The sequence below is a fragment of the Miscanthus floridulus genome, chromosome 6 (assembly GCF_019320115.1).
Source record: "Miscanthus floridulus cultivar M001 chromosome 6, ASM1932011v1, whole genome shotgun sequence".
NCBI classification, from domain to species: domain Eukaryota; kingdom Viridiplantae; phylum Streptophyta; class Magnoliopsida; order Poales; family Poaceae; genus Miscanthus; species Miscanthus floridulus.
In genome coordinates, this window is record NC_089585.1 from 28,524,848 (window position 1) to 28,544,205 (window position 19,358).

General features: G+C 54.3%; 3 protein-coding genes across 4 annotated transcripts in view; 2 read left to right on the top strand and 1 right to left on the bottom strand.

Moving 5' to 3' along the window:
• The window catches only part of LOC136461938 (thylakoid lumenal 17.9 kDa protein, chloroplastic-like), a 37,767-nt gene extending 37,070 nt beyond the window's left edge, over positions 1–697 (bottom strand). For both annotated transcript variants that reach the window (XR_010760485.1, XM_066461327.1), the window contains exons 1-2: positions 366–697; positions 66–189 (exon numbers count right to left, since the gene is read on the bottom strand). Coding sequence is in view for 1 of the 2 variants with exons in the window: in XM_066461327.1 (XP_066317424.1) it covers positions 66–189; positions 366–634 (393 nt within the window). In the remaining variant the exon portion in view is untranslated. The remainder of the gene's footprint in view (positions 1–65; positions 190–365) is intronic.
• Positions 698–1,548: 851 nt separating this feature from the next.
• Positions 1,549–2,411, top strand: LOC136460408 (uncharacterized). The gene is made up of 2 exons (XM_066460115.1): positions 1,549–1,594; positions 1,660–2,411. Exons 1-2 carry the CDS (start codon positions 1,549–1,551, stop codon positions 2,409–2,411), a joined length of 798 nt encoding a protein of 265 aa, XP_066316212.1.
• A 588-nt stretch (positions 2,412–2,999) lies between these two features.
• LOC136457959 (non-specific phospholipase C6-like) lies at positions 3,000–5,266 on the top strand. Its single transcript, XM_066457980.1, is given in 3 exon segments — positions 3,000–4,145; positions 4,148–4,429; positions 4,641–5,266. Coding segments are annotated over 3 exon segments (1,710 nt in total). The 5' UTR covers positions 3,000–3,025; the 3' UTR covers positions 4,949–5,266.
• The last annotated feature ends 14,092 nt before the right edge of the window (positions 5,267–19,358 follow it).

The window sequence follows — 19,358 nt, forward strand, 5'->3', positions numbered from 1 at the left end:
GAGCTAGAATCGCGTGGAATCGGTTCAGAGATCGGCAGTAGCTAGTGACTGGTGAGGTGGCTTACGACGACGGCCTTCTCCCCGGCGGATGATTCCGGGATGAGCAGTGGTGAGGCGAAGGAGCCGGAGGATCCCAGCGGGTTGGTGGACACGCACCCCGGGTTGGTGGACGGGCATGCCCTGATCTTTCTGCACCATCATCACCATACACAGCAAACTCAACTAGCGGCTTACATGCATGCATGATCAGTAGCAGAACATCTCCAATTGCAGATTTGCAGTGGTAATTAGTAAAGATCGTCCATGTTAGTCCACCATGCACACGGAAAGGTCAAGAATAAGTGGCAAGCAATATATAAACAAACCCGAGCTTGTCAAGGCCAAGCTGCAGCTTCTGAGACTGCGCGTAAGGAGTGGAGGAGGCGAAGGGCTTTCCCTGCAGGGGTGGAGGACGGACGAACGGGACGGCCTGAGCGGCGGCGACGACGGCAGCGGGGCCGCCAGCGCCGCAGACGAGCGCAGCCGTGAGCGCTACCTTCGCGACGGAGGAGAGGAGCCGCGTCCGGATTGGTGCCACTGCTGAAGCAGGCGGAGGACCGCGCGGCGGCGCCGGAGCAGTTGTGCCCGGCGACATCTCTCCCGGTCTCTTGTCGCCGCCCTCGGCCCTTCACGAATCACGACAACGGTCTTATCTCTCCTCCGCCCTACGCGTCACTCGATTGGAATTGGACCGGACCGTATGCAATAATGGGCCGGACCGGATAACTTTTCCTGGCCTTAGTTTCACCTGGGTTAACTTCTTCTTCTTTCCCTTTTTTGGTCGGGAAGAATTGGAATTTCGTGACGAACTGCGCGCAAAAACCAGCCCGCACGTGCACGCACGTATTTAGGTTGGCGAGGCATCGATGCGTGGTGCTCGTAAACGCGAAGATAGATAAAGAGCCAGCCATGGTCGGCACAAGAGATCAAGCACGGTGTTGCAACTGAACTTGTGCACGTGAACTGGTCGAGCCCCCAAGCTTTTTGCAGCCTGTGATTCCTTGTATATACGCTAATGTTTAGATACACGGTATTACCATTTCATGTTTTGCTTCAACTTATCAGCTATATCATTTCAACAAAATAATATTGTTTTTTTCTCATAATAAATCAGCATCAACATCTCTGGCCATCCTAACAGGGCCGCAGTTTTTTTTTTTGGCAGGCAACTTCGGGGGAAGTTGGTCTCTGGACCGTCGATCATGGTCCTGCACCAAAAAAATTGCTAGGACTGGGCTGTGCTGACACAGCCGCACAACACATGTCCGCGTACACACACCCACAGGGACACGGCGGCTGTGCGTCATGAGGCTTTTCCCTACGTGTCATTATAAAAGAGGTTCAATTTCTATATCATTACAAAATTTACACGATCCTGATGCCATGACGCTGAACTTTTTTTTTTCTCCACGTCATTCCATTCACCTTTGCTTAGGTTTCCACCGTTTGGCAGCCATGACATACGGGCCCGACCAGTGATAATATCCAGAATACCCTTCTCTCATAACCATGTCCTCTCCCTTTTCTCTCTCCGGCCAGTGCGGCCAAGCTGCAAGTGACGAGGTCACTGTCTTCCTCCTCATCCTTTCATCTTCATCTACCTGTGCGTCATCGTGGTAGAGGAAGTTGTTCTCTTCGCACGCGGCCGCCGCACCGCCATTCCTCTCACGCCACAAAACAAAAAAATCACGCGCAGCCTCCCAAATCCCCCCGCCTCCTCGCTCCCCTCGCGCTGCGCCGCTCCGTGCCCCCATGGATCCACAGGCGAAGGCGGGGGCGCGGCTACGGTGCTGGGCACCGACCCGACGGCGCTAACTGCACTGCTGGCGGACCTCACCTCCCCGGCCAACAAGGCGCGATCACGCACGGAGCAGCAGTTCCACGCCCTCCGCTGGTCCCACCAGGACGCGCTCGCGCACCTGCTGCTCTCCCCGGCGCACCCCTCCGCGCCCATCGCCGCCGTGCTGCTGCGCCGCCTCATCGCCTCGTCATCCCAGTCCTTCGTCTACCCCGCGTTGTTGCCCGCCACGCAGTCCTCGCTCCGCGCGCTGCTCCTCTCGGCCGCCTCCGCGCCTATGCTCCCCAGGTCCGTCTCCAGGAAGCTCTCCGACGCCGTCGCCGAGCTCACCTCCTTCCTCCTGCCTGCCAACGCGTGGCCAGACCTACTCAGTTTCCTATACAAGTCCATCGATTCCCCGTCCTCCCCACCGAGACTGCAGGAGTCGGTGCTCAACATCCTGGCCCGACTGGCCTCCCACCTCGCAGCCAGCTTTTCCAACCTCCACGGGCTCCTCCTCGCTGCGCTCTCCCACCCTTCTTCTTCTGCCGACGTGCGCGTCGCAGGGCTCAACGCGGCCATCAGCCTCATCTAGTCCCTTCCTTCTACCGCCGCAGTGCGGGCGCCGCCACGGGTGCCCCGCCCCACCCCGTGGCTGCGCGGGCCATCCTACGAGAAGAGCAGGGCTGGAGCCCCACGACCGTAGCAGTCGTCCGCGAGGTGCTCGGCGCGAGCTGGCCGGACACCGCGAGCGAGCCGATGAGGATGACGCGGCCACGACTACGAGCGAGGAGACTGCGTCAACGATGGCGAGGACACACGCGCGGCGTCTACAGCAACGAGGACGGGCTGCTGGACCGGGAGCACAGTAAGCGCCGGAGGGGCAGGACCGTAGGAGCGCGACGTGCGTGGGGAGGGATCGGGAGAGAGGGGACATTTTGTACATTTCCCCTGATCGGGCCCACATGTCAGGGCTAGCAAACGGTGTAAATCTAACAGAAGGCGGATGAAATGACGTGGAGGACCAAAAAAAAAATTAGCGTCGTGGTATTAGGACCCGTATGAACTTTTCAGTGGCATCTGTAGAAATGGAGCATCTTTCGTAACGTATGAAAAAGCCTCGTGCTGTCATGGCCACCCAGGGGCACTGTAGTCACAGGCGCTTGGATGCATCCATGGCCGACGATACATAGAACGGTGACCAGGCGAATGCCGCCAAAGGCCGCCAGCCCATGTCCACCTCCCGTCCCGGCTCCATCTTCTCTTCTCCGACCCGCACGAACACGAGCACGGCTGGCATTTCGTCGAACACACGCCGTGCCGGACATGGCAACGGGATCGCCCCGCCGCCTTCCGCTGCCGCTCCTCCTCCTCCTGTTCCTCCTCCTCTTCGCCGTCAACGGCAGCGCCAATGGCGCCCGCCCCAGCCCCATAAAGAACGTGGTGGTGCTGGCGCTGGAGAACCGGTCGTTCGACCACATGCTGGGCTGGATGAGCCGCCTGCTGGGCCTCCCCGTCGACGGGCTCACCGGCGCCGAGTGCAACCCCAACTCCAACTCCACCAATTCCACCTCCTCCATCTGCGTGTCCGCCGACGCCAACCTCGTCGTCCCCGACGACCCGGGCCACTCCTTCGAGGACGTCCTGGAGCAGGTCTTCGGCAACGGCAACATCTCCGCCGCCGCCGCGCAGCCCTCCATGTCGGGCTTCGTCCGCAGCGCGCTCTCCGTCAACGCGCTCCTCTCCTCCGCCGTCATGCGCGCCTTCCGGCCCTCCCTCCTCCCGGCCTTCTCCGCGCTGGCCCCCGCCTTCGCCGTCTTCGACCGCTGGTTCTCCTCCATCCTGGGCCCCACGCAGCCCAACCGGCTGTTCCTCTACTCCGCCACCTCCCGCGGCGCCGTCGCGCACGACAAGCTCGACCTCCTCCTCGGCTACCCGCAGCGCACCATCTTCGAGTCCCTCGCCGCCGACGGCCACGACTTCGCCGTCTACTTCAAGACCATCCCCACCGTGCTCTTCTACCGCCGCCTCCGCGCGCTCCGCTACGCCGCCCGCACCTTCCACCGCTACGACGCCGCCTTCAAGGACCACGCACGCCGCGGCGTCCTCCCGGCGCTCTCCGTCATCGAGCCCAGGTACTTCGACCTCACGGGGACTCCCGCCGACGACGACCACCCGGCGCACGACGTCGCCAACGGCCAGCGCCTCGTCAAGGACGTGTACGAGGCGCTTCGGGCCAGCCCGCAGTGGAACCAGACGCTGCTCATCGTCACCTACGACGAGCACGGCGGCTTCTACGACCACGTCGCCACGCCCACCGCCGGCGTGCCCAGCCCGACGGCATCCGGGGCCCGCCGCCCTTCTTCTTCAAGTTCGACCGCCTCGGCGTCAGGGTGCCCACCATCATGGTCTCGCCGTGGATCAAGAAGGGCACCGTCGTCGGCCGTGCCGTCGGGCCCACGGACACCTCCGAGTTCGAGCACTCCTCCATCCCGGCCACCATCAAGAAGATCTTCAACCTCTCCTCCGATTTCCTCACCAAGAGAGACGCGTGGGCCGGTACCTTCGAGCACATCTTCACTGAGCTCGACCAACCAAGAACAGATTGCCCAGGTATACCAGCAACTCTTCCATCTGAATTTCCAGTTCCGTTCACCATCAACATCTCAACATCGAGCTCGAGCACTAAATTTGATTGAAGACATGAACACAATGCACGGCTTTTAGTTACAAAATGAACTTCAGTATCATCAAATAAATCGTATGGAGCAATTCCAGGCTCAGTTGCCAGCAGTTCTCAGGTTACTCTTTTTATTACTTTCAGAGACATTGCCAGAAGTGCCATTTGAGAGACCAACTCCACCCAAAGAACACGGCTGGCTCTCTGATTTCCAGCGCGAGCTCGTCGAGCTCGCGAGCTTCCTGAATGGCGACTACATGCTGACGAGCCTTGCGCAAGAGAGCCGGAAGAAGAAGATGACAGTGAAGCAGGCCGATGCGTACGTGCGGCGAGCCATCACGAGCTTTCTGCAGGCGAGTAAGCAGGCAGTGCGGCTGGGCGCAAACGAATCTGCCATTGTGACGATGAGGTCGTCTCTGACAAGTAAGAGCAGCAGCTCATCAAGCCCTTGAATTGATTCAATCTGCTAATACATATAGCTAGTGAACAGATGGATTTGAATCCATAGTATAATGTATATTGCCTCTTAAATGTTTATAGCCGAATAGGGAACTGGTAGAGCCTTTAAATATAGCCTTTTGTTTTTCTTACCCCTTATTACCAATGTAACATAAGAGTTTTATGTTGAAATGTTGAGCTCAAATGTAGATGGGCAACCTCATTTTGATCTTGGATTTACGTTTTAGAGGAACACACGGAAGTGTTACATATATGTTTTTTTATTAGATAATGAAATATTGAAATGGAACATGGAGTGTAATATATCACATATTGAATACCTTTGGCGATGATCTTTTTCCTCGTTGGTTAGCTCGCTTTTGAAGAGTTTCTTGCTTGTCTTTTAGAAACAGGACAGGGCGTTTGGTCGTGCAGTTCCATGTGCATCTTCGACACAGATAGATCTGAAATGGTGTGATCTGAGAGACCCATGATTTGTTTTTCGGGATCATGTTTTAGCGTTCTTTCTCCATGGAGTCAAGTGCCAATGTGCCATGGTCTACACGGACCAAATAGCCCATTGGGCTTTTGAAATCTCAAGAGACACGTGGTGAAGCCCAGCTAGCTAAGATTAGGGTCTGTCCGCGGTTATTGTGAATTTGTGACGTGGGATCTCGTTATTTAGAAGAAGAATATTTACCTAAGTCTAGTGAACTTGTCATCGCTAAAGATTAAGGGCTTGTTTGGTTACCCGCCACCGATTGCCACGGCTAAAATTAGGCACGCCACGGTAGCTTAGGCGGGTGTTTGGTTGCTAACGGAAGCAAGGCTCGCCACACTCCAGCCACAGTACTCGCCACAGTTTTCTACGCTGATTGTGCGGCGTGCTTTTCCTCCGCCTCCGCCTCCGCCACAGCGTCATCCCTTCTCTTGCTATGCGGCCACCCTGCCATCACCGCTCGCCCCTTCACCACGAGCCCGTCCGCGGCGGCCACCGGCTGCACGGGGCCTAGCACACCACGGCACCGCGCCCAGCCACACTTGAAGGATCGGAGTTGAAGATGACTGCGGGGCACAGCTGCTGCCTGGTCCTGGCGCGGCCGCTGCTCGTCCGTGTCCCTTCCAACGCCGGCCACATCCCAAGTGGTGGGGTAGAACTGGACTCCTACCTGAGCTGTGTGAGCTCTGGTGACCGACGATGGCGGACGATGGAAGGCCATGGAGAGCGTTTGGAAGAGGAGAGAGAATAGGAGGTGTCGTGTGCCACGACGTGTGGTGGAGGGGTGGGTGAACGGATAAGGTTGAGGAGAGAATATTACTTGAGAATATCCTCCGTGAATATTGAAGGTTAACTGGCCGTTTTTTCTTAAAAATAAATCTAGGAATACAATAGAAAATAATAGTATAATGTAGTTTTGATTATCTATTATTATTTTGTTTTGATTAGTATAATATAGTTTCCTAATTATCTATATTGGTCTTAATTTTCATGTTTATTTTTGGTTCATTAGAAACACCATACAAATTTGTTATCTAAACCATATATAGCAAAATTGTCAAATTTCTATGGCAACCATCCAAACAACAGACACACAATTTTGCCACAGTTTAGTAACGAACCAAACGCTTCCATTTTGCCATAGAATATTGTAAGGAAAATGGACCTAGGCCCATTTATTTTTGATTTTGGTGTTTGATGACTGAACACAACTAAATTGGACTAATGAATTTGTAAGTGATTGTTTTGTAGTTCATTAGGGTGCAAGCCGTGACTTAGACAAAGGACGACATAATGATCCGATGATCAACACCATAAGCAAGACCTTAGAAGCACAAGAGAAGACCCAAGATATCAAGCAAAGTCCAAGCACGAAGATAGGAACCAAGTCGGACGCCAGATCGCGAAGAAACGAGCTCATAGAGGTGACTGAACGCTAGACCGGACGCTGGTAGAAAGTGACCGGACGCTCCGATCAAGAGGCTCGGCAACAGCAAGGCGTCAACAGTAGCGACCGGACGCTGGACCGGACGTAGGCGGAAAGTGACCGGACGCTTTGATCAAGAGGCTCGGCAACAGCAGGCGTCAGCAGCAGCGACCGGACGTTGGACCGGACGCTGAGCAACAAAGTGACCGGACGCTGGGTGCCAGAGTTCGATCAACATCAGTAAGGTTCTAGAGAGCAGTTTTCATGAGCAGACGCGTCCGGTCAGTGCTGACCTGGACGTTGGTCAGAATTCGGTCAGTAGCAGAAAAGCGGGATTTCATCCCCAACGACTACTTTTTTAGTGGGGCTTATAAATAGACCGCCCAATCGGCCATTTGAGTTGTGTGGAGCTGAGGAAACATATCAAGGGTGTTGATACACCATTTTAGTGATCTCCACTTACATAGTGCTTAGTGATTCATTAGATGATTAGTGTAGGTGCTTTGCGAAGTGCTTAGGTTGATTAGACCATCGCTAATGTGCTTGCTCTAGGTTTAGGCCTAGTGTTTAGTGAGGTTTGCATACCTCTTACCACTCGGTACTTGCGCACACCATTATTGTACATCGAGGGGCTTGTAGTCTTGCGAGATACCACCACCCGCGGTTGTGGTGTGGCCGCCACCATGTACCGGAGGGAACAAGGCCTACGGCGTTTCGGCTAGAAGCTTGATAGTGAAGACAGCGGGGAGCATCCGAGAGAGGCTTACCAGAAGGCACGTCGGAGACCCACTTGCGCGTGGGGAAGACCCGAGGCTATCTACGGAGTTACTCGACTGGAAGCTTGGCCCTTGCGAGGAGCTCCAACGAGGATTAGGAGAAGGTTGAGCGCTTCTTGATACCTCGGTAAAAATACCGGAGTCATCGATGGGAGTTTGCATATCTCTACCTTGCTCTTTAGCTTCTGCATTTACATTGATTGTATTACTCCTTTTGCGGTAGAGATAGCAACACACTAGCAAAACCATAGTTGCATATTTAGATAGTGTTGGGTTCATAAACCCAGGGTCCCTCGTGGACCGGCTTCTTCGCAAAGGCTCGGCCCAAATAAACAGCGCGCAACTCTTGGGCCGACCCAAGAGTCTAAACAACAGGCCAGAGGAGCAGTCCAGTCACCGACCAGAAGGTCTGGCCGAGGAGGAATAGCGCTCGCTTGTCGACTCCGGGCTACCTCTCCGACCGGAGCGCTCACTTTGGTCTCCAACCGCCTTCAGATGATCTCTCCGATCGGAAGGTCTGGCAAAGCACTACCTCCGACTCTGACCCCACGTCTTCGACCGAGATATGCAAAGACCCTGCTCACTACTCTTCTTCGACTGGCGTAACCAGAGCCGACTGGGACCAACCGACCAGGGACACCCGCCTAGAAAGGACCAGGGAATAAACGGAGAAAGCAAGGCAAGGCGCTCAAGTCAAACCATGATACTAGGGACCGTACCCTACACCTGCAGGAACAGTACTCTAGAACCACCTTGACACAAATAGTTTTATAGGCACCGACATTTTCCTCTATAGTATTGTGGGTGCCGTTAACTCCCATACGATAAGGCCCCCACATGCCTCTAGACATCGATAGTGTTGTGGGCGCCGGGATTTACCGTACCGAGTGAACGTGATGAAACTCCTCACATGCCTTCAGGCATCAACAGTATATGCAGGTGCCGACATCTGCCATACCCAAAACAAGATGACATAACCTCCCCCATACAACCAACATCCAACAGGTGTTGTGGACACCTACCATCCTCCTATACCCATTGGTGTGGGCAACAAGACTTAGAAGCATACAAACTTTCTCCCTCTCACTTAAAAGGCCATCCCCTTCATCTATAAAAGGGGATGTGCTCTCTTCCAAGAGACTCAGTTGATTCAAGTTCATACAAGCTAATCCAGATCGATCAAGTTCACTAGCTCACAACCACAGAACCGCTAGGTTTGGACCTCAAGCACATGCTTGAACACTTAGCTCATAGAGGAGCTCCTATCGCTCTTGGCCCTTCCGACCGGAGCCGACCAGGACCACTCGCACATCCCATATTTCTCCTTCTCATTTGTAACCCACTGCAAACTTCGAGCACTTGGGCTCAGGAATAAAGTCACCGACCGACTCAAACTGGACGTAGGGCATGTTGCTTGAACCAGTATAAACCCTGTGTCATTGACTGCTAGGCCACCTCCGATCACAACGTGCGACAAAACTACAAATATTTACTTGTTCGGTCACTTTCTGCACCGACAGTTGGCGCCGTCCGTGGGAAGACGTTGTACGTTCAACACTTTTTGGTCATCGGAATGACCCACTTTTATGCCACCCTCGCTTGTGGCGGGCTCAGGCGATACGGTTCGCTTCGGCTCGCTCGAGTTTTCCGCTCCCCCACCAGTTGGGATGCGAGTTTCACCCGTCTTTCAAGCCATCCCAGACCTTTCTCTTCGGAAGTCTAGGACTTCGTCGCTGACTGACTCAGCGTAATACACCTCCGCAAGGAGGCTCATGTCCCGACACCCATCGGAGGGGCGCCCTCCATCGACTCTGGGATGCATGACTTCGATGACATGGCATCTGCGCTTCATTCCGAGCAAACTCTCTGCTCAAACCCCGCTGTGAGTAACGTACATGTTGTTATTTACTTACTATTCTCTATCTTCTGCCAATTACCTGGAGGAACCCCGTTGTCCCCGACATGACCGCCATATGACCGGTTTCCCTACGGCCTTGCGTCTTCCGTGGACACATACGCCTAGGGGCTCTGAAGGATGTCAGCGCCGCCCCCTCTCGCATCCGAATTCATGGGAATGGTGAGCTATGCTCCCACCTGTTTTCTTGACCTTATGGATGACGATGGTGAGAGTGACGGCTCTAGCATCGGTGACATGGTGCCTAGCCACCGTCCGTCCCGGGAGTGCGCTATGGCAGAATGCTCTAGGACACCCACCGGTGGAAGTAGAGTCCTCATAGACTCACACTTCACTAGACTCTCGTGCGAAGACCCCCGAGCTCACATGGAAGCATGACAAGGCACTATGACAACAGTGGCTACATCAACCACCGACTACGCCAGCGTGCTCGGCGCACCACACTACGCCCCGTGTGCATAGACCGGCGAGCGGCGCCCGGGGTCCGTGCCCGTCAGGTCCAGTGCAACACCATGGATAGGGGGAATGACCTCCCATAGTTCGCTTGGGTTAGTCAGAACATCGTCGCCGCAACAATGCTTCTGCGCGGCCTGTCCGAGCCAAACGACCTTAATGAATAGGCGATCCACCGAAATCTCTGAGCACTAGTGGAGACCGCCGCCATGCAACAAGCGAAAAGCTCCGTATCGTGATGCTAACTCGTGATCTCACTCCCCACTAGGGGAATGGGGACGCAACAGATGGGTCGCTCCACTTGATCACCACAATGACTGCCGAGCGCGGCATAGAGGGCCGCATTGGCACCTCATCCTGACTTGACGATCGCTCTGTACCGACCGCCTGTCTGTGCGTGGCTCAGGTCGAACCGAGACATACGCAGTAGAGATCGGAGTTCCAGCCCAGATGGCCCTGCGACCGTGGACCTTTGTCCAAAACCTCTAGCAAATGCTGCTCCCACCTCGCTCCAACAGAGGCCGGGGCAAAGGTAAGGCCAAGCGCCAGGATCAGGACAAGGGCCCCTCCACGTAGAGGGGGAAAAGAACAAAAAGGACTGCCGTCCGACTAGCTAACTCCGCGTTGGTCGCCACGGCTGATCACGCGGGCACACAGCCCCAACAGGACCCTCCAGGCCACTTCCACAAGCTCATGGAGAGCCCGTGCACCAACCACAACTACCCCGTCAAACACCTCTACAAGGAATGCCAGCTCCTCAAGCACCTTCTGCGGCAGTTCGACATGCCAAAGGAAGAAAAAGGCAAAGAAGCAGCGACCGAGAAAGGAGGTGTAGCGGGCAAGGATCCGAACGACTGAAGGTTGAAGTGATCCGACCGGACGCCTACCGACTGAAGGACAACAACGATGACATTCTCTTCGAATGCTTGGAACAGCTATGTCGTTTTTCTTCCCCTAAGTTTCAGTCTTACCATTGTTTACTTAACGTATGCTCCTACAAAAGCACCCCGACCAGAACACTTTTTGGCCTAGGGCGCTCGGGGGCTCCACTAGGGGGCACTACTACCTCTATGTTTTGTTTACTATCATATGGTGAAATTCCTTCCTACCCGACCAAAAGGGTAGTTTGTTTCTTTAATTTGCCTTACGTAGCTTTGCTTTAAAACATTTTGACCAATCGCACCCTACCTTTCCCTATGGTTATGAGCAGCCGAGCCTCGAGGGCCATGCCTCGGGCTCCCAAGGTTACAGCCTACGGGATAAACTGGGCAGGTACAAGAAAGAAAGAATAAAAAACAAAATTATGCTAAGGAAAAAACTAAGGAACAAAAGAGGAACAAGCTTCCCCAAATGGAGTGACTCCATCATAGAAAATAAAACCAACCGTAGTCATTAAGCACACAAAAACATTTACACAGGGGCTCCCCCATGAACTTAAACTTTTTATGTTCACTAAACTACTTATATTTTACAAGCTATTGGACCGGCTCGGTGGCATCTGCTGTTGGTGCGACCGACGAAGGCATGGGCTGCTCACTCCCTGGTCGCATGACTGTTCGGCTCGATCAAAGCCGGGGCGATGTCCACCTCTGACCTAGGCTCCAGTGCCATCCGTAGGCTAGGGCAACGTCCTCCCCACGTATGCTTCTAGCCATGTCTTCATGGTGGACATCCATCACCCACTAGGCAGAGACTTGCTCTGCCACCTGACCTTGCGTGTGGCAGCAAGCCCTCCCCGATCGATTGGATGTCCTTCTTGCTCAAGCCTTCAACATACCCACTAGCAGATAGTGGCGAAGTCCAGGTTCGGGTGGTGCATCGCCACCGATATCAACACCCCTGACGCTCCATAGAATAGGCCACTTGTGATAAGGTCCTAGGACTACATCCAGGGTCCTACGCCAGCTGGACGGCGGGCACGCTAGTGCTTGGCAGTTGACCTGAAGACTTTCGAGATGACTGAGCTGGGCAACAGTTGTGGATCTAGTCAAGTTCCCCATCGAGAGCACTGATGCTCTTCACAGGGACTTCGCCACCTCCTCTGCATTCCGGTTGAAGGTCGCCTTGATCGTCTCCAGGTCCCGCTCTAGCATCTTCACCCTTCCACCCAGCTCTAAAAGAAGGGCGACAAGCTCAAAAACAGGCTGAAGGAAAAAACCAACACAACGAAAAACAGAAAAGGTATGTACCGACGTGGAAGTTCTCAAGGATGGAGAATTCCTCCGCCTATTGAGTCGCCTGCGCGCATAGCCGGGCGTTCGTCTCCTCCATCCCCATCACCCAGTCCTTGAAGCGCGAGCACCTCCTAGTTCGCCTCCGACCGGGCCTTTCGCTCCAACTCCTGGGCCTTCCGTGCCAACTCTAGGGTGCTCCGATCCGACACCAAAGCGCTTCGCTCTAACTCAAGGGCCACCAAGGACTCTTGGAGCACTACCTCGATGTCCGCCAGGGATGTCGCTACCTCGCCTCGGTCTCCGCCTAGCGGGCCTTCGCCGCCTCGAGCCCTCGCTCGGCAGTAGTCACTCGCTCTGCTGCACGCTGCCCCTCCGCCCGCGCCACAGGTCACCTCGGCCGCTCGGTCCTAGGACTCGCGGCAAGCGAACTCTAGCTGACGCTCAAGCTCAGCCATCCGGGCATGCTCCATTCGGAGGAAGCGGGACCTGTGGGACGACATCCCCTTTAGACTCTACAAAAAACAAGCATGCTAAGACAACCTAACAAAAGATTTAGAGGTCAAAGACAAGGACAGAGAAACTCACCTTCGCGGTAAGCTGTAGATCGACCTCGACTAACTACTGAGCGAACTTAACCTACTCCTAGGCAGTCTCCAAGCCTCACAGATAGGTTGGCGAGTTTAGACACCAGTGGCATGTCCTTGCTCCCCTAAGGATTCCCCAGGGCAGACCCTCCTGCTGAATCTTGACGGACGAACCGCACCTTTGTCGGGTCCTTAGGGTAGGGCCACTCTAGGTCACCCTCCTGTAGCCCACCAGAGGGCCTAGCCTCCGACTAAACTACCGCTAAGCTCCCGTGACGACATCGATAGCTCCACCATGTCATTAGCCTCGTCATCCTAAGGGTGTCCACCACCTAGTTGCATGGGCCACCGTCGGGCGTTCTGACTTCGTCTCGGCCACGTCCCCCATCGACGCCTTCGGCTCCGACGACAATGGTGAGCCATGCAGCCCTCCACCCTAGTGAGGACAGGGAGCTTCGGCCTCCCTCACCTCTTCTGCCATAGCCGGTGGAGGAGGGGCCGCGAGAGTTACCTTCCGACAGCGACCTCCTACAGTCAGCACCGGGATCACCGCCAACGCCGCCACCATCGCTGCCACCATACCACCAACCGACTCAGGGGGGCACCACCCCTGGAAGGGAAGACTTCACCGCTACCACCCTGTTCCCCCATCGCTCACCGCGACACACTGTAGGTTGGGCCTCCAAGTCTTCCTGCATGGGAGTTGGGGCGATGCTCAACCCCGACATCGCTCGCCCACTGACAAAAAGTGCAGATAAGTCACAAAAGACTCAACAGCAAAAGATCAAAAAGGGACAAAGAAAAATGTACTGGGAGGTGAGCAGCACTACTCTAAAGGTAGGACCCGACTGTCGATGGGCCTGCAGGGCAAGGGTCGCTCCTAGGCTGTGACCCACACCTCCTCACTTCAGCCAGGGGGCGGAGTCCTCCTAATCGGCTCCTGCCCGACTACGGGTTCGCCACGACCCTCAGCTCGGGACTCCCCAATCGGAGCAACGGGCAGGGGCATCCTCTGGCTACTGAGTCACGCGACTGCATGGGTTCTAGTCCGCTCCTCGGACCGCCCTGGCTTGCTCGGCCACAGTCCGCGGTAAGGTGGGGCATCCTCTGGCTATGAGTCGCACACTAGCACCACTCCTGGCGATGCACTAGGTGTCAGTCCGCTCCTTGGACCGCTCGGCTTGCTCGGCCACATCCGTGGCAGGCGGGGACAGGACCAGCGATGCCATCATGCGGCACGATGACCGTATCCACTTTGCCTCCCATTCTCTGGCTACGTCCGCACTCGCCGCACGCTTCCTCAGCACGGGAACCACCGCGTGCTTTTCCGCCTCCTGCTCATCACCAGCAGATGTCGCCGTAGGGTCGCGACACTCCGCTGAGGTCACAACGACCTTCCGACTTTCCTCCTCCTTAGAGAAAACCATGTCATCCACATCTGTGGGATCCTCTGACGTGAGCTCCGACTCGACTGTCGCTCCTACGTTCCCCGACCTTCACACGCCGGGCGATCTCCTACTCCTCCTGCATCCACCAGACCTCCCTAGTTCTCTTCTTCTTTCAGGGCAGTTTGCCACCTCCTTCTGGGTGGCCTACCAGGCCGCGCCCTCTGGTCCCTTAGGAAGGTGTGGCCAAGACTTGTAAACTCCAAGCCCCTACGGAATGGATGGCCCAAAATCAAGAAATAGGAAAAGCAGAGGAAGAAGCATGGACGAAATAGAAGGGAGCATACCAGTCTCGACACTGATCGTGGAGTTGAAAGGTGCGGGCTTCCCATCGACCCTCTCTTTGGGCTTTAGCTACAGCACCCAGCCAAGGTGACTCCAGACCTCGTCGTCCGATAGATCCTCTGGCGATGCGTAGTTCGGGTTCGATGGGCCATTGTACATCCACATCGGCTGCGTCCTCTCCACCAATGGTGCAACCTGGTGGTGGTAGAGGGTGTGGAACACCACACCCCATCAAGGCCATGCTTTACGAGCTTCCAGAGCTCCTCCTCGATGACACCCACCTTATGCTTGTCCTTACAGGCACAACCCCATGACCAACTATCCTGCTTCTCTGGCCTCCTACCGGTGAACACCGGGAATAGCGCCTCTGCTAGATTCCTGATGTATAACCACTAGCCCATGCCGCCCCTGGTTGGAGTCACAGGGAGTGTACAGTGGGATACGAACCTCCCACTCTCGGTTTCCTCTGTAGGGCGAACCCCCCCCCCCCCCTGACGCGATCTCAGCCGAATTCCCCATCGTCAAGGTTCTCCCAGGGAACAACCGCTAGAAGAAATCCATGTGTGGCTCCATCCCGAGGAAAGCCTCGCAGACGGTGACGAAGTCAGGTGATGTGCAGCACCCCCATCGGATTAAGGTGCTGCAAGCTCCAGACCCCACTCATTGAGGAGCCCACGTAGGAACCAGTGCGCTGGAGTACCCTAACCCATGCTCATGGAAGGTGAGAAAGGACGCCACCCCGTCAGGCCAAGGTTGTGGGAACTCCTCCCTCCTGAGAACCCTCTAGTATGCCACCTCCTTCGGCTGACAGGAACCCCTTCGCGACGAAGGCCTTCAACACCAACTCCCTCATAGTGGACGACCTCCAGTCCGACATTTCACTCTAGGATCGCAAAAGGATTTGTGAGTTTTTCTCTTCTCCTTCGCTCCCTCCCTTTTCTTTCCTAGAAACCACCGCGGCTCTAAAAAACGCTCACAGCAAGAAGGAAAAGGAAAGGAGGCGGCGGATGAGGAAAAGGCGAAAGAATAGGGCGAAAACCTTCTCCCTTCTCCTACTTAAGGAAAAGGGTACAATAGTTATGGGAGGGCACGCCGATAGGGAAAGGCGAAACGATAGAGCAAAAAACCCTCTCTCTTTCCCATTTAATGCAGATGAGACGTGCCCTGACTGATGAGACGTCTCCTGCCTGACGGAATGGCTCCTGATCAGATGAGACGTGGCCTAGGTATGGCCCACCACTACCGCACGCCGGGCACAAGAACTAAAGCGCCACCGCACATAGGCGGCTCTCCACATCCCCAGGCGGGACTCAGAAAAACTCAAAAATAGGATCTCCATCAGGAGAGACCATCGGGCTTCCTAAGTCGATCGAACGGCTCAGAAAAACACACCGAGAGACAGGTAGGAAGCGAAGGGACGCCCCATGTAGGCCATGCCGACTCCATCACGAACGACGAGCACGGGTCCCGATCGGACGTTTCTGAATGAAGCTTTCCAAACCCCGTTACTTAAGTCATCAAGGTAAACACTACCAACCCCCTCTATTTCTGTATAATCATTTCATACATCCATACGTGCATTCATTCCATACGCCCGTGCCTCTCAGACGATTCGAGCCCTGAACCGCCTAGGGGCTTCAGGAACTAAGCATCGCACGTGCAGCGAAATACATCACAACGCTTCGTGTTGCGTCACTGAAGCGGCGGTTGCCTCATTCAACATGAGCAACCAACAGAGCCTAGGGGAGAAAAACATATATGAGCCCCATGCGGCCCTCACCTAGTCTAGCAGATAGGGTCATCTCAACCTTCTCATTCGATCCTGAACCTCTTGCCAAGCCCATAGAATCTCCATCGAAGGGAGGCCGTTAGGCCACCTAGGCCTAGTCTTCGAAATGACCCAGGCATCTATCGGGTTGTAGGTAAAGGAGCAGTGGAATGTCACAAGAGGGCTATGCTGACCCCTGTCACGAACTGACGAACCTAGATTCCACTCGATCATACCCGTTAGCGAACTCACCGAGCATGTCACTCGAGTCCCGAGCGATCAGGACAAGCGACAAAACTCAGCCCTTCTAGTTGTGAGGAACTGAGGACAGGGTAATGCACACAAAACTCACACCGACCCCTACTAAGGCTCGACAGGGCTCGGGGGCTCAAGACACAAAACGCCCAGGTCTATGACCCCTGAACTCGCCCCATCCGGCTACGCTCCAACTACGCTCTAAAAAACACCCGGGTCTACGACCCGAACTCGCCCCATCCGGCTACGCTCTGACTGCACTCTAAAAACACCCGGGTCTGCGACCCCGAACTCGCCCCATCAGGATCCATGAGCTCCGGTTCACCTGATCCCAAACTAACTAACTAAACTACCTCGGTTGCGCGGGCCGTACCGAGGCCAGTATCCATGACTCTGACTCACCCGATCCCATGGCGCGCACCAACGCTAGGGTCTGTAAGCTCTGTCTCGTCCGATCCCTAAAAAACTAACTACCTCGTCCGATCCCACGACGCGCATTGACGTCAGGATCCACGAGCTCCGTCTCACCCGATCCCTAAAACAACTAAACCGGCTCGGCTACGCAACGATGGCTTGGTTAAACTAAACTCCGTCTTGACTGAAGAACACGCACACACGCCCGCTAACAAACACCCCTAGACGGTTCTGCCCGAACCGCCCAGGGGCTCGGGGGCTACACCCACGGGTCGCTCGCGCGCACCCACCAACGGAATGAAACCCCCTAGACGGTTCTTCCCGAACCGCCCAGGGGCTCAGGGGCTACACTCGTGGGTGCGCTCGCGTGCACCCACCGTCGAGGAAAAAATTCCCCAGACGATTTTGTCCGAATCGTCCTGGGGCTCGGGGGCTCCTGTTGGGTTCATAAACCCAGGGTCTCTCGCGGACCGGCTTCTCCCGCAAAGGCTCGGCCCAAACAGACAGCGCACAACTCTTGGGCCGGCCCAAGAGTCTAAACAACAGGCCAGAGGGGCAGTCCAGTCACCGTCCGGAAGGTCTGGCCGAGGAGGAACAACGCTCACTTGTCGACTCCGGCCCACCTCTCCGACCGGAGCACTCACTTCGGTCTCCAGCCGCCTCCGGACGGTCTCTTCGACCGAAAGGCCTAGCAAAGCACTACCTCTGACTCCGACCCCACGTCTCCGACCGAGGTATGCAAAGACCCTACTCACTGCTCTTCTTCGACTGGCGCAACCAGAGCCGACTGGGACCAACCGACCGGGGACGCCCGCCCAAAAAGGACTAGGGAACGAACAGAGAAAGCAAGGCAAGGCGCTCAAGTCAAACCATGATACCTGGGACCGTAACCAGTATAAATTCTATGTCATTGAGTGCTAGGCCACCTCCGATCACAACGTACGATAAAACTATAAATATTTACTTGTTGGTAACTTTCTGCACCGACAGATAGTTTATCTTTTGCATATGTTTTGCTAAGGTTAGAAAAAGAGGCCATAGTTTAAAGTTAGATTTTTAAGTTGCCTAATTCACCCATCCTCTTAGATGTCACGGTCCCCTTCAAATATGACAAGCCACGGAGAGGCAAATACTTAACCTTAGACGTAGCAAAATGTGACCGGCAACCAAACAGACCCTAACATCTATGAAAAGATATAGTTGGAACTAATAACCACACCATAATTTGAAATAAATAAGACGTTTTAAAGGCCACCATACCAAACAGAGTTACATTGATTGGCAGCAGATCAGGCGAGGTATATAGGTGGAAACAAAACATGCCCGCTACAGGACTCATAACATTTTATCACACCTATCCTCTCAACACCCTACGGGTGTAATTTTGCATGCGCAACTGCACCCGCCAGGCGTATTAATGAAACAAGTATAATATATAACGACTTGCTGGCGTCGAAGCAGAAGGAGATGTTTTGCTCTTAAAGAACGTGTCGTAAACGTATGTTTTAAGTGTTTTAGATATTTTAGAGGTATATTACAAGTGTTTTTATATTGATGTTGCAAAAGTAGATCGGAATGTTGTATAAATTGCAATGGTTATACACGTATGTTTTAAATGTATAGTTCCAAATATTTCATCTATATCAGACATATGTTGCAAGTGTTTTGATTTGGATATTGCAAAAGTAGATCTGGATGTTGCATATGTTTGTAATGGCTTTCAAGTGTTTTCAAGGCGTTTTGCAAGTGTTTCAGATGTATGTTGCAAGTGTTTCAACTGTTTTTTGGACGTATGTTGCACGTGTTTTGCACATGTTGCAATAGGATCCACCTGTCGCAGCTTCCTGCTACAGCTATTGGGTGATGTCCGGGCGGCATGGGCCCGCTGTGGGGCACCGCCAAGGGGGCGTAGAGAAACTGAGCACAGACATGGCAGGCCCACGCAGTGGGGCCCACGAAAAAATAAACGGCCGGGCTCCTTCTCTTGCGTGTGTGGCACCGTCCGGACATAGGGCGGATATAGGACGCTCCGATAAACGAGTGTTTCTGAATATATAATTGGGATCAGGATCATGTGAATAATGGAAAGTTGAAAAATATGCAATTATTTCTCGACCTGCCGAACTTGTTGGCATATTGTACTACAAGAATATAGAGTCATGCTTAGGGCAGGTACATTGCTACACATCAGCGGTCTCGTACGCCGTCTCATGCAGTGCCATGTATGATTTTTGATGATGTGGAGGGAAGATAGAGGAGAGGGAACGAGGTCGTTGTTTCGTGAAACAACCACCTCATAAGCTAAAATTTTAGACTACGAGACAACTATCCTACTATTGTATGAGTTGTTGTTGACATACACTCACAACTTTACTTTTGTTCTATGCATAAATTAAGAAATTATGAGTTACTACGAGACAACCTTAAAGA

Bases quoted from the DNA above. Each gene is read 5' to 3' on its own strand.
- LOC136460408 (XM_066460115.1), top strand. From the start codon at position 1,549: ATGTCCTCTCCCTTTTCTCTCTCCGGCCAGTGCGGCCAAGCTGCAA. The intron at 1,595-1,659 runs GTGACGAGGTCA...TCATCGTGGTAG, and splicing joins CCAGTGCGGCCAAGCTGCAA to AGGAAGTTGTTCTCTTCGCA.